The following is a 13,783-nucleotide window of genomic DNA, read 5'->3' on the forward strand; positions in this document are numbered from 1 at the left end:
GAGCAGTAAAGGGGTAAGGGATTAATAGGTACAAACTATTAGATATAAAATAAGCTGCAAGGATATATTGTACAACATGGGGAATATAGAAAATATTTTATAATAACTATAAATGGGGTATAACTTCCAAAAATTGTGAACCACTATATTGTACACTTGTAATTTAAATAATATTATATATCAACTATGCTTTGATAAAAAAAATTGAGTTGGATTTTAGTTCACTGTAGTATTTATTGATTGATTTTCAGGAGGAGACTGTCATAGTCATATACTCATTTTAGAAGGGTTGCAGTGCTGAAGATAAGCTCTATCCATGCTTGTCATATTTCCTTTTGTTTCCTTATCTGTTCCAGTTGCCTGGAAGCTCAAGGCCAAATTTGATCTACAGTTAAGGCAATTATACTAATTTCCAAGGGTAGCAATTTGTTTTTTCCACCTTTCCTTATAACTCATTGTCTATTAACCTATGGGGTTAATGTTTTTATTAACCTCATCTGTGTGTACTTATAAAGTCACCACGAATTTTTTTTGGAAAAAAATGGACTGTAAATTAATTCAATAAATCAAAACATTATTAAGCTTGGGTAACATAGTTATGCTAAAATACTGTCTAATAACCTTGAACTGTCTTATAGCACTACGTAGGAGGAAATGCAGCTTTAATTGGACAGAAATTTGCAGCCAACGCAGATTTAAAGGTAAGTCAAATTCCCAGATTAAAACCTGTGTCCTTCACTCGTGTTTAAGTAATTTTAGGAGTAAGAATGAGTCTCTGTCTGTTCCTTGAGTCAACTTGTGCCAGACCCTGGGGCTCTTGTTAGGAATATAGTAGTGGAAGGAGAGGAGTGGTAGCTAATGCTTTCTGAGTGCTTACTGTGTGCCTGACGTTGTTTCTAGTGTTTGATGTGGATTACCTCATTTAATCCCTGCAACAACCTGTAAGGCTAGTTGGTACTTGTGCTGGTACTGCTATTGTCTTGCTTTCCACATGAAGCTTGAGGCATAGGGAAGTTCATAGCTAATAAGAAATAGAACAGGGACTTCCCTGGTGGCGCAGTGGTTAAGAATCCGCCTGCCAATGCAGGGGACGTGGGTTCAATCCCTGGTCCGGGAAGATCCCACATGCCACGGAGCAACTAAGCCCGTGCGCCACAACTACTGAGCCCGCACGCCACAACTAGTGAAGCCCACATGCCTAGAGCCTGTGCTCCGCAACAACAGAAGCCACCACGATGAGAAGCCCGCACACCACAATGAAGAGTAGCCCCCGCTTGCCACAACTAGAGAGAGCCTGCGTGCAGCAACAAAGACCCAATGCAGCCAAAAATAAATTAATTAATTAATATTTTAAAAAAAAAGAAAGAAAAGAAATAGAACAGTTCTAACCTAGGACCCCAGAGTCCATGTTCTTGAGTACCTTATCATGTAATGGTTAAGAGCACGTGGGCTCTGGAGTCAGTGCCTGAGGCTGGGAATTGTACAGTGATAAGAGAAGACTTAATTGGCTGTTCTGTGAGCCTGGATCCAGAGTGTTGAAAAATGAAGGCCACTAGATGGGGGTCAGTAGGGACATGTCTTCAAGTCTTAAGCCATTTGGTTTAAGTAGAATTAAAAATTACTGCTATGTTCAAAATAACATCTGAGTAAGAAGTTCTTTTGCTACAAGTGGAATAGGTCTGAGGGGGAAAAACAGCAAGGAGGTTATCGCTGCTGTCTTGCTGTAAAATGATTGAGGTTTGGCTAGGGTAGCCAGAAGAGGAGAAGCCTATCTAAAGCCTACTAAAATGGAATCACTTGGTGCTAGATGGTATATGGGGACAAAGAAGGTAGGTTTAACAAAGATGATTCTAGAGTAAGTGAACTTGAGAAGTGCAGAATAGACGTGGCTACTGACGACAGAGAAAGGAAACCATAAACAGTTCTCAGGGGCACAGAATCAGAAGCCCAGAGATGGGCCCAAAAATTCAGATAAATGTTCAACAGTTTGAGGGGAAAAAATTCATATGGCACTACACTGTACACCGAGGGATGGGTGTGCTTAGATGTGGAGAGCATATTGAAGTGTGAACATTCACATTTTAGTAAGAATTAAAGTTTTCATAAAATATTAGGGTGTGGGAAATTTTTTTTTAAATAGTCATTATCTTTATAGATACTAATTAACTACCAAACAGAGAAAATTAGAAATTACAGGGCTGACCTTCAGAAGTATTACCAGCTAATGGATGGAAGAGAAGAAAAGATCAGTCATAAACTAATTAGAGAGAACCCAGGCCCTTTCCATCAGAATCCTGGGCATTTGTATGGGTCCATAAAAGGCCACCCTCTTGACCCTGAGAAGTAATTCTGGCCCTGGAAGTCCTGGGTTAGATTGACCTTTCAATATTGCCCTCGTCTGGGACCAGTATTTGCTGTTGGTCTCTGGAGAAGCTGGGCCTGAGACCAGCCCGACTGGAAAGCATTCTGATTTTTAAAAAAAGAAAAAAGGGCTTCCCTGGTGGCGCAGTGGTTGAGAGTCTGCCTGCCAATGCAGGGGACACGGGTTCGAGCCCTGGTCTGGGAAGATCCCACGTGCCGTGGAGCAACTGAGCCTGTGCACCACAGCTGCTGAGCCTGCGCGTCTGGAGCCTGTGCTCCGCAGCAAGAGAGGCCGCGATAGTGAGAGGCCTGCGCACCGCGATGAAGAGTGGCCCCCGCTTGCCGCAACTAGAGAAAGCCCTGGCACAGAAACGAAAACCCAACACAGCCAAAAATAAAATTAATTAAAAAAAAAGAAAAAAAAAAGTCTGGCCTTGGTAAAAGATTGAGGAAAGAAAAGGGATATCTCTTACTCAGTCCTCACAACAATCTGATGAAGTTAAGGTATTATCACTGTTTAAAAGATAGGCGATCCAGAGAGGTTAAGTAATGTAAGAGATTAAGTAATGTGCATAGGCTCACCTAGCTAGTAAATGATGGAGCCAGGATTCAAACACTAGGCTCTGCCATGACCTCACCACCCTATACTGCTCTCTCAGAGAGATTCAATTTAACTTGCTGAAATGCTTCTCGACATGGACCGAGTGATCATCTGAGAACGACCGCAGATTAAGGATTAGGTATTTTCCAAAGGCAATAATAATTGTTAACACTTGCGTAGTTCTTACTGTATGCCAGGCACTGTCTTAAGTGCTTTACATTAAATTAACTCATTTGATCCTCACAGTGCCCCATAAGGGAAGTCTATTATTATCCCCATTTTGTAGATAGAAAAAATGAGGCATGGAGAAGTTAAAACTGTTCAAGGTCACATACCTAGTAAGGAGTAGAGCTGGGATTTGAACCCAGGTAGTCCAGCTCCAGCGTCCATGCTCTTTATAGCCAAGCTATGTTGTCTCAGAAATAGACCCTGGTGAATATAGTAAAGGTAAATTCAGTGGAATGGTGAAATAGAAGCCAGATTGCAGAAGAGAGCAGTGTCTTTATGGAATATATTTTGGAATTTAGACAAGAATTAGAAGTAGATGTTGGGTCTTGTCAAATGCTGCTTCTGCATCTATTGAGACGATCATGTGTTTTTTGTTTTTTACTTTGGTATATGGTTATTACATCGATTTTCAAATGTTAAACCAACCATGTATCCCCAGAATAAACCTCACTTGCTTCTGATGTATTACCCTTTTTATATATCGTTGGATTCAATTTACTAAAATTTTGTTTAAAATTTTTATATCAATTTCCCTGAGGGATATTGGTCTTTATTTTTCTCTTCTTGTATATCTCTCTGGTTTTAGTATCAGAGTAATACTGACCTTATAGAATGAGTCAGGAAGTATTTCAATTTTTTTAAAAAAGAGTTTGTGTAGAATTGGTATCACATCCTCCTTACATGTTTGTAGAGTTCACCAGTGAAGCCCTCTAGGCCTGAAGTTTTTGATACGGGAAGGTTTTTAACAATTTCGATTTAATAGATAAAGAGAAATTCTGAATTTTTATTTCTTGAGTGAGCTTTGGTAGTTTTACCTTTCAAGAAATTTGTCCATTTCATCTAAGTTGTTGAATTTATTGGCATAAAGTTAGTCATAATGTTCCCTTATTCCTTTAAGATCTGTAGAATCTGTAGTGATGTTCTCTCTCTTTCCTGATACTGGTAATTTATGTCTTTTTCATTTTTTCTTTTCCTTGATAAGTTTGGCTATAGGTTTATCAATTTTATTGATCTTTTCAATAAACAATGAGCTTTCAGTTCTACTGATTTTTTTTTTCCTGTATTTTTCTCTTTTCTATTTCATTGGTTTCTGTTTGCTTTGAATTTAACTTTCTTTTTCTGGTTTATTAAGGTAGTAGCTGAGGTCACAGATTTGAGACCTTTGTTTTCTGGTACAGGGTGTTCAGTGCTATAAACTTCCCCTTAAGGACTGTTTTAGCTGTATCCCACAGATTTTGATACTTTTTGTTTTTATTTTCATTCAGTTCAAATGCTTTCTGATTTCCCTTTGATTTCTTGAGATGAGGTATTTAATGGCCCATCTATGGACTACTTAGAAGTGTGTTATTTAGTTTCTAAATATTGGGAGGGTTTCCAGATATCTTTCTGTTATTGATTTCTATTTTAATTCCATTGTGATCAGAGAATGTGCTTCTCTGATTCCTATTAAATTTATTGAGACTTTTTTATGACCTAGAATATAGTCTATCTTGGTGAAGTTCAATATACACTTGAAAAGTACATATTTTTCTGTTTTGGAGTGGAGTGTTCTATATATAAATGTCAGTTAGGCCAAGTTGGTTGATAATGTTGTTCAAGTCTTCTATATTCTTAATGATTTTCAGTCCACTTGATTTATCTAATACTATTGAGAGAGGGGTATTGACATCTTCAGCTATACTTACGGACTTGTCTATTTCCCTTGCAGTTCTGTAACTTTTTGCTTCATGTATTTTTAAGCTGTTATTAGATGCATAACTCTTTAGAATTGTTACATCCCTCCACAAATTGACCCTTTTATCATTACCAGGGATAAAGAAAATAATTTCATAATATTCTTTGCTGTGTAATTTATTTTGATTAAAATAGCCATTCCAGCTTTGAATCGTGTTATGATATATCTTTTTCCATCCTTCTGCTTTTAACCTATTTGTGTCTTTATATTTAAAATGTGTTTCTTGTAGGCAGCATATAGTTGGGGCTTGCTTTTTAATACACTTTGACATTCTCTGTCTTTTATTTGGGGTGTTTAGACCATTTACATTTAATATGATTGTTGCTATATCAGATAGGTTTAAATCTGACACCTTGCTACTTGTCTTCTTTAGTGGTTGCTTTAGGGTTTATAATGTACATTTTTAGCTTATCACAGTCTGCTTTCAAGTGATATTATTAAACCACCAGATAGAACGTAAGAACTTTAAAATAGTATACTTCCATTTCTCCCCTCCAGTCTTTATACTATTATTGCCATATATTTACTTCTAGATAGGCTATAAATCTCATTCTGTGCTGTTAATATTTTTCTTCAAACAGTGAATTATCTTTTAAAGACATTTAAATAATAAGAAAAAGATCTTATATACTTATCCAGAGTTACCATTCCTGGCGTTCTTCATTCCTTTGTTTAGATCAGTATTTCCATCTGGTATCATTTTCCTTCTGCCTAAAGGATTTCCTATTTCCTGTAGTGCAGATCTGCTGGTGATTAATTCTTTCAGATTTTGTATATCTGGAAACTTTCAGGCTAAATTGAAGCAGGATCTGTAGGGCTTACTCAGTTTTTTTCTGTTTCTTAGGGATCACTGTCCTTTGTTGCCCAGTGCCCAAATGTTTTGAAAACCATTGTTTCATAAATTTTATCTGTTTTGTTGTTGTTTCAGGCAGGAGGGTAAATCTGGCCCTTGTTATCTCATCTTGGAAGCTGAAGTTCTAGCCAAGAATTAGAGAAAAGAAATAAAATTATAGGGGCAAGACTTTTCAGCATTGGCAAATAGCGAGCATGTGTCGAGAGGGAAGTGTATTTTCACCCAGAAGCTGGGATTTCTTAGATGCATGAAAATGCCTGTGTACAAACAAGCAGTTAATTAGCAAGTAAAAATGCCTTTGGAAGCTTCTGGATGGGGCATAGCAAATCTGAAATGGTGACAATCATCTTTGAGGACTTTCCTTCGAATCCTGGTCCAGGCCCTCATGGTTCAGGGGCTTTGAGTCTGTTAACCTGGTCATGAGTGGGGCCAGAGCTGGCATGGCAGAAACAGCAGCAGGTGTGACATGGCTTCTAGAAGGAAAAGCCAGGAAGAGGCCCAGGTTGGAGTTGAAGAAAAGGTTTTTAAAAAGTTGCAGCGCACCCCCCCCCCCATACTTTCTGAATCGAGGTGCTTTTTTTTTTTTTTTTTTTTTTTAGGATACTCTGAGCTTTAATATGTTACTGTTGTAGGTTAAGAGGATTTTATTTGCAATGAGTTTTGAAGAGATTTATTCCAGACTTTTATTTCTTAATTTCTTTTGAGACAGGTCTTCCATTGAAATCACTTCCAAAAACCCAGATTTATAGAATTGTCATTACATGATGCTATCTTTTTTTAATTTTATTTTATTTTATTTATTTACTTATTTATTTTTGTCTGTGTTGGGTCTTCGTTTCTGTGCGAGGGCTTCCCCCAGCTGCGGCAAGCGGGGGCCACTCTTCATCGCGGTACGTGGGCCTCTCACTATCGCGGCCTCTCTTGTTGCGGAGAACAGGCTCCAGACGCGCAGGCTCAGTAATTGTGGCTCACGGGCCCAGTTGCTCCGTGGCATGTGGAATCTTCTCAGACCAGGGCTCGAACCCGTGCCCCCTGCATCAGTAGGCAGATTCTCAACCACTGCACCACCAGGGAAGCCCAATCGAGGTGCTCTTTAATTCTTCTATTTGGAAGGCTATCTTGTTCACAAAGCAGCTAAGTGTAGTAGGGAGCCTGATCCCACAAATTAGGTCACCTGGTTGATTATTGTGGTTCTTTTCTATACTGTGTAAATTCAAACAGTTGTTTTCATCTGGCAGTTTTGAGCAGACAACATCCTGTATCTGTTTGCCTACACAGGATGTGAGTCAGTTAAGAAAAGAGAGAAAGTGAGGTACAGTGTGTCTTAGTCTGCTCAGGCTGCCCTGATGACAAAATGCCATAGACCGGGTTGCTTAAACAACAGAAATTATTTTCTCACAGTTCTGGAGGCTGGAAAACCCAAGATCACAGTTCCAGCCGGGTTTGGTTTCTGATGAGAGCTCTCTTTCTGGCTTGCAGACAGCCACCGACTTGTGTGTCCTCACATGGCCTGTCTTTAACAGGTGTGGTGGAGAGAGATCTCTCTCTCTCTTTTCCTTTTCTTATAAGGCCACCAATCCTATTGAATTAGGAACCCACCCATATGACCTCATTTACCTCCTGAAAACCCTATCCAGATATCATCACATTGGCAATTAGACTTCGACATGGGAACTTGGGGTGGGGATGGGGAGGCCAGACACATTCAGTCCCTAATAGGGTGCATGGGATTCAGCAGCAGCATAGGTACCTGTGTAACATGTGTGACGTGGGTCTTTTGTCAGCCTCTCATTTCTGGGTACGTTGTGTCTATAGCCCCCAGTCCCTGGTAGTAGCCCTTCTAGTCCGTACCTCCAAACCAAAAGCTTTCAAAATTGGATTTGGAATCCAGTGTTTTGTTGACATGCATAGAAGTTCTGGATGTACCTTACTGAACAGATTCCATGGGACAAGGGACAGATCTCCTGATAGACTTCGTATTGCTTGTCTCCAGGTTCTTCTTTGTGGTCCGGTTGGTCCAAAGCTGCATGAACTTCTTGATGACAATGTATTTGTTCCACCAGAGTCACTGCAGGAAGTGGATGAGTTCCACCTCATTTTAGAGTATCAGGCAGGTAAGAGGAAATGAGTAAGTAATGGTGTAAACCTGGTCAGAGTGCTGTGTGTTGTCAGATGGGGGTATCACTGTGCTAGACATTTATCTTTGTAAATTGGCAGGATCCTGTTCTTGCCTTACCAAAAGCTTCCTGGCCCCTGGTTCTACTGAGTTGATACTGACCATTGTCTCAAGGGAGAGTGATATAGAGTATTACAGCACTGAAGAAAATTCCCAGGTCTGCAAATGTAATTGATCTGAACCCAAGAGATATCAGGCTGTAGGAAAGCAAGCATCTTGAATAAAAATGAAAATGTGTTAAACACATATATATAAAGTTTTTCTTTATTACTAAGAAGAGAGAAGGGCAGGTAACATCTGCTGAGCTCTGTGCTCGGTTCTGCCCTAGCCCTTTCTGGCCAGCTGTTCCAAGATGCTTAGGGTTAATACCAGGCCTCTGGCAAACTTCCTTTGAAGCATTTTATTTTCCCTTGGGTGCGTAAGTGGAAGTGTTTTGTATGTAACAACACATATTATTTCCCATTACATAATGTTCTAATGTTTATAACTCCAAATCCACCCCATCCCACCCTACCCCACCCCCGCCACAGTAGATTTTGTGTGTTATACAGACTACAGATCTGATTTCTGAGAGAATCCTAAATACCTGAACGTATTCTAATTTTGTTTATTTGATTCCGTGTATTTTCCCTGCTCAAAACTCAGACTCTTCAATTTCTGATTCAACACATTATTAATTCACGTTAAAGATTCAAGCATCTAAACAGACTAATTGGTACCTTAAAGCAGTACTTGCTTAATATGCATCAGTGAACTGCTTCCAAGTCAGACGATTAAGAGAACCTCACCTACTAGAGTAATTGACTTTAATATAAGATACAAAATATAGTGTATCTTAAAAATTATGCCTTCCGCCAAGTACAAAAAAAAAAAAGAATTGTTTCTTGTTTCTGGTTCTCTTTTGGGTGCTTACTAGAATGAGGGAGTTAGGAAGGGCAGGGTCAGAAAGTTAGAGACAAGATGTTGGAGTGGGCAGTTCCCATGTGCACAGTTTTTGAGTTTCTCTCAGTGGGAAATCAGAATGATGGCTCTTACTGCCTGAAGGTAGTGGTATGGAGCGAGCTGCTCAAATGAAAGGCGTGAGCAAGTCTGTTGACTGGAAGGATCTAGAAGAGCTGAAGGTATGCCTTTGAAGCGCTGCTGCCGCTGCCAGTTCCAGATTCGTCTCACGTCCGCTCTGCTGGCGCTCACATCATGAACTTGGGACCTTTCTGGTCACTGTGCCTGTCATTTTCCCTGGTGACTATAGAGTAGAGAGACTAGTTTCTTCACCAAGACTTTGCTGTTGTATTTGACAGCTGTGCCTTGTATGTGGTTCAGAAGACGGCACAGCTTATCTTGAAAGGAGATTGTCTCCATCCTTGGGTTTACAAGCTTCCCATTTCAGTTTTTCTTTTCAGTGCCTTATTTCTTAGTACAAAGCAGTGGCCTTCCACTCAACTTTAGGTAAAGTTACATTTTCATCGGCCCCTGGAGGAAACCTAGTCTAGCAGCCCTCAGGTCAGCTCTCTTAACAGAAATCCATCCCCTGCTTCTCTCTAACCTAAATGAATAAATTCCCAGAGGGGATTTGTCAACTTTTTTTTCCTTCTCTCCTACCAGACCTTTCCAGAGAAGCTTATTTTCAGGCTTTGGGCTGGGGATCCAGTGAGTCACTGCATAGGTTTTGCTGACTTACTGACTGAAGGGCAAGATCATAAATTGAGAGAAGGGATCACTTAAGGGAATAAATTCAAAGCTTAGTGAGAAAAGAGGGGCGTTGAATATTATTACGGGCTCACCCTGTCTGCGTTTCAGTCATTTTGCTTTTCGGGCCGCTCCATCAGTCAGTCCTGCGTCCTGTGGAAACCGCCAGCGAACAGCTCTCACATCCCTCCTTGTCTTTGCCTTGCGGAAGCCTGTTTATTTTTGCCTCTCTCACTTTTTCCCTGAGGAAATTAATTTGTTTTGAATGCCATGTGGCTCTTCTCTCCTAGGTTGAGTTAGATAGTGCTTCTTCGCAGTTTCGCTCTGAGTGGCAGTTCCAGGTCTCTCCTCGTGGAGAACACTCATGTTGTGTGTTTTTCCCATTGTACAGCGTCTTGTTAGTTGGGGAAGTGTTCGTTTAGAATTCATACCCACATCTTTTGTGTCATGGACATTGGAGTCATCGTTCTGTTCTCTTCCTCGTGCGTTCTTTTGCTGATTCGGTCACGTGGCTATATGCTGCGTGCGGTGTGAAGCAGTAGAAATATGATGATAGAAGAAGACACAGGCCCTACCCTCAGTCCACATTTCCCTACAGGAGGTGGAGTCTTGAATAAATGATTGCACAGTTACGTGCCAAGCCCTATAGTAAGGCCCAGTGGTGGCCCAGGGAAGGAGGTACTGTAATCGAGTCTGCTTGGAGGTGGCAGAGTTCGGAAAGGCTTCCTAGGGGAGGCCGTCCCTGCGTTGGGTCTTCAGAGATGAGGCAGAGTTGGAATGCTGCTGTCAGCTCTGTGGATCACCACTGGGTATTTTCTTCGGACAAATAATAAGGCATGGGCCAGGAGTTAAGGAAGGAACATGGTGTTTTAACAAGTATAACCATTGCATCAGGTTTTAGGAAATAGGTGATGTTTTCCTTCCTGTTATACAAATGACCCACGTATGAAGTGTTTTTCAGAGGAATGGAGTCGGTAAAGGTGAACTAACTCAGAGCAAAGGAAGGATGGGTTTTCCCCGCCTTGACACCCGCTCTGGAGTCGGCCCCGCCCCTCCCCCCAGGCACACTCTGCAGGGAGGCGGGGCTGCTGTCGGCCGAGGCGGAGGAAGCAGGAAGCAGGGCGCTGACCTGGGGGCACGGCAGCGTGAGCAGACCCCGTGCTGGGGTGGCTGCCATGGGGAAAAGTTTCCTGAAGGAATAACCAGTAAATGATAAAACCAACGGAAGACTAGGTTTCAGCATATGGACTTGGATTTTGTAAATGGGACCGGTCCTTTGCGTGGAGGGAGAGCTGTGTAACCCTAGGTCACAAATCCTTGCCCGCCCCAGTCTCGGGCAGCGCGCCAGGCTGGGGGTGACTGCTCCTCCTGGTGCTCGGGGGACATGGCCTCTAAGGCACCGCCTCCGGCTGAGTTTTGAGATTTTCAAGACTTGAAGGAGAGGAATGTGGGGTGCGCATGGGATGGCACCCAGTGAGCTTGGGGAGGCCTCTCCGCCCCCCACCGCCCCCCTCCCCTAGGACTCGGGCACGAGCGCACTCCCCTCAAGTGCTTGGCAGCTGGGGGCTCTCAGTGGGTAGTTCCCCACCTGACTGCACATCCGGGTCTCCAGGGGTGGGGCCCCGCCACCTGCACATTAAAAGCTAGGTTCCACCTGAGATGCGGCCTCCTGGTCGGTGCCGAGGGCACTCCTGTAGCTGCACACAGACTCCCAGCTCCTCCCCCCGCCCAAGACCCCAGCGGGGAGGGTCTGGCCTCCCTCTGCTTGAATCAGATTAGTGAACGCTGAGTGGGCACTCTGTGCAGGGGACTGTGACCGGGCTGTGGGAATCAGGGACGTTCGGTGTTGGGTGGGATGGGGCACAAACCTGCGAAAAGTGAAGTAATGACACAGGTTTGAGTACTAGTTAACATAGTAGAAGAGAGGACTCAAAGCAAAGTGATGAATCACCAAACCATGTAAAGGAAAATCTCTGTGGACCCTCAAAGCAGCGAGAGTGCACCTCAGGCTGGAGCGGTTGGCAACCCTTTCGGGAGGTAGTAACACTTGAACTTAGTCTTTTATTCATTATTCATTATTCCAATTGTTATTCCCAAGCAGCTCGCTCACGGGAGGCTAGAGCAGCCAGATACTCTTAGCTTCCGGATCGAGTGCCCAGGAACCACCAGTGGGCGGCAGGGAGGAGGAGGTACAGTCATTCCAGCCTCCTTAGGTCCCAGCTAAATGACAGGTGCTGGGGCGTTATTGTGAGGTGGAAGGTGCTTTGGGAAAGGCAGCATGTCCTACGTTCGGGGACCCGCATGGTGCCCACTGTGCACCGGTGTTTGAAAGTTGTGCTCTGCGACTGGGGGGGACACGGGCGTCCTGTGTTTGGACAGGAGAGCTTCCCTGGGACTCAAGGGGAGCTACTTGCCAGCTCCTTGACAAAGGCACACAGCACCCGTGCTGTGTTTCTGTGTTTTTGTGGGGCTGGGGTTGGGGTTTTGGGTTTGTTTCTTTCTGACCACCATTCTCCTGGCTGCGGCACCGTGCTTCCCTTAGGCCATGGCAGCCAGGGTCCCCTCAGCCAGAGGCCAGCCTGCCCAGAGCCAAGGCTCCAGTGAGGCCCCCGCCAGCCCCCGCACAGCTAGGAGACTTAAAGCCTCTTCCTTTTCTTCCCATTGTGTTGACTGGGCTTTTCTAGGGGAGGAGTGGGGCCAGTTAAAAGCTCCCCATGCCAACCGATTCATCTTCTCCCACGACCTCTCCAACGGGGCCATGAATATGCTGGAGGTGTTTGTGTCTAGCCTGGAGGAGTTTCAGCCAGACCTGGTGGTCCTCTCTGGATTGCACATGATGGAGGGACAAAGCAAGGAGTTCCAGAGGAAGAGACTCTTGGAGGTAATAGCACTGTTACGGAATTTCACAGATTGCAGCTAGTGTTTTCCTTCAGATCCCTGCCTCCCTCGGCCTCTGCAGCTTGCGCTGCCTTGCCCTGGGTCCTGACCTCCCGGGACGTGTCGTGGCAGCCGAGAAGCCTGCCTCCCGCTCCAGCGAGGCTCCTCATGGGGTTCTCTCAGGCACGGGCAGCATCTTGCATAGGACAGATGAGAACATCGTCTTGCCTGAGCCTCTGCTTCCCGTGCTAAACTGAACGTGGCTGCAAACTGCAGTGTTTGTAGTTTGTGTCCTTTATGTTTTCTGTATCATCTCATTCACATCAGCTGTGCTGCAGATTCACACAGCAGTTGAAGCTGACTGCTCGGTTTAGGTCCCCAGGAAGAGGCTGGCTGCGTGAACGTGCAGGGGCAGTTCCTTGTGCGCTCTGAGTCCTTAACCCCAGTGCCTCTCTGCAGAGCCTCGTTTTCCCTGATGGGAAAGGCCTCCCTTGTCCACAGTGTCTGTGGCCGCCCACGTGGCCGGGAGCTTTCATGAGGATGCACTGCCTCTCGGGACCTGTTCCTTCCCTCTTACCTGACTTCCTTCTGTTTCTGATGGCAGTGCTCTCCTCTTGTCTCTGCAGGTCATGACCTCCATTTCTGACATCCCCACGGGTATTCCAGTTCACCTGGAGCTGGCCAGCATGACCAACAGGGAGCTCATGAGCAGCATTGTGCATCAGGTAACCCACGGGCAGCACGCGGGGGTCACTGAGGTGTGGGTGTTGTCTCACTCAGACCTGGGTCCATGAGATCCAAGTCCAGGAGCCAGGACTGTGCTGGAACAGGATCTCCTACTAGATTAGGAATATGGCGGTGTTACTGATGGGTTCTTGGGGCGTGTTTCTCCTTCTGGAATGGGGAAGTTGGAAGTGAATGCCTTTTGCAGCAGAACTCAAAGGAGAAAACTGAAAGCCCAACTTGGGTGCTTTCAGTTGAACTTCAAGAAGTTCAGAGAAAGGAAGTTTGGGGGGATGCTTCACTCCCTCACCATCAGGCCCTGAGGTGTTCAGCCTTTGGACAGTAGCAATGATCAGATAAATCCAAGAGTGTGACGCTTAAGAGCACGGACTTTGGAAACCAGGGTTGGAATGCCAGCTTTGCCGCTCGCTAGCTTTGTGAACTTAGGCAGGTTAGTTAACCTTTCATTTTATTGTTATTTAACCTCTTTAATGGGTAATATATTCATGTGGTTCAAAACTCAAAGAATATTAAAAGATATAC

The 13,783-nt window shown here is 43.9% G+C and overlaps 1 protein-coding gene across 3 annotated transcripts in view; it reads left to right on the forward strand.

Moving 5' to 3' along the window:
- ADPGK (ADP dependent glucokinase) overlaps positions 1 to 13,783 on the forward strand; it is a 36,912-nt gene that overhangs the window by 10,931 nt on the left and 12,198 nt on the right. For all 3 annotated transcript variants that reach the window (XM_007197757.3, XM_007197755.2, XM_007197756.2), the window contains exons 3-6: positions 639 to 701; positions 7,772 to 7,892; positions 12,325 to 12,521; positions 13,144 to 13,242. In XM_007197757.3, the coding sequence (XP_007197819.2) occupies positions 639 to 701; positions 7,772 to 7,892; positions 12,325 to 12,521; positions 13,144 to 13,242 (480 nt within the window). The remainder of the gene's footprint in view (positions 1 to 638; positions 702 to 7,771; positions 7,893 to 12,324; positions 12,522 to 13,143; positions 13,243 to 13,783) is intronic.

The sequence above is a fragment of the Balaenoptera acutorostrata genome, chromosome 3 (genome assembly GCF_949987535.1).
Source record: "Balaenoptera acutorostrata chromosome 3, mBalAcu1.1, whole genome shotgun sequence".
Taxonomy (NCBI): domain Eukaryota; kingdom Metazoa; phylum Chordata; class Mammalia; order Artiodactyla; family Balaenopteridae; genus Balaenoptera; species Balaenoptera acutorostrata.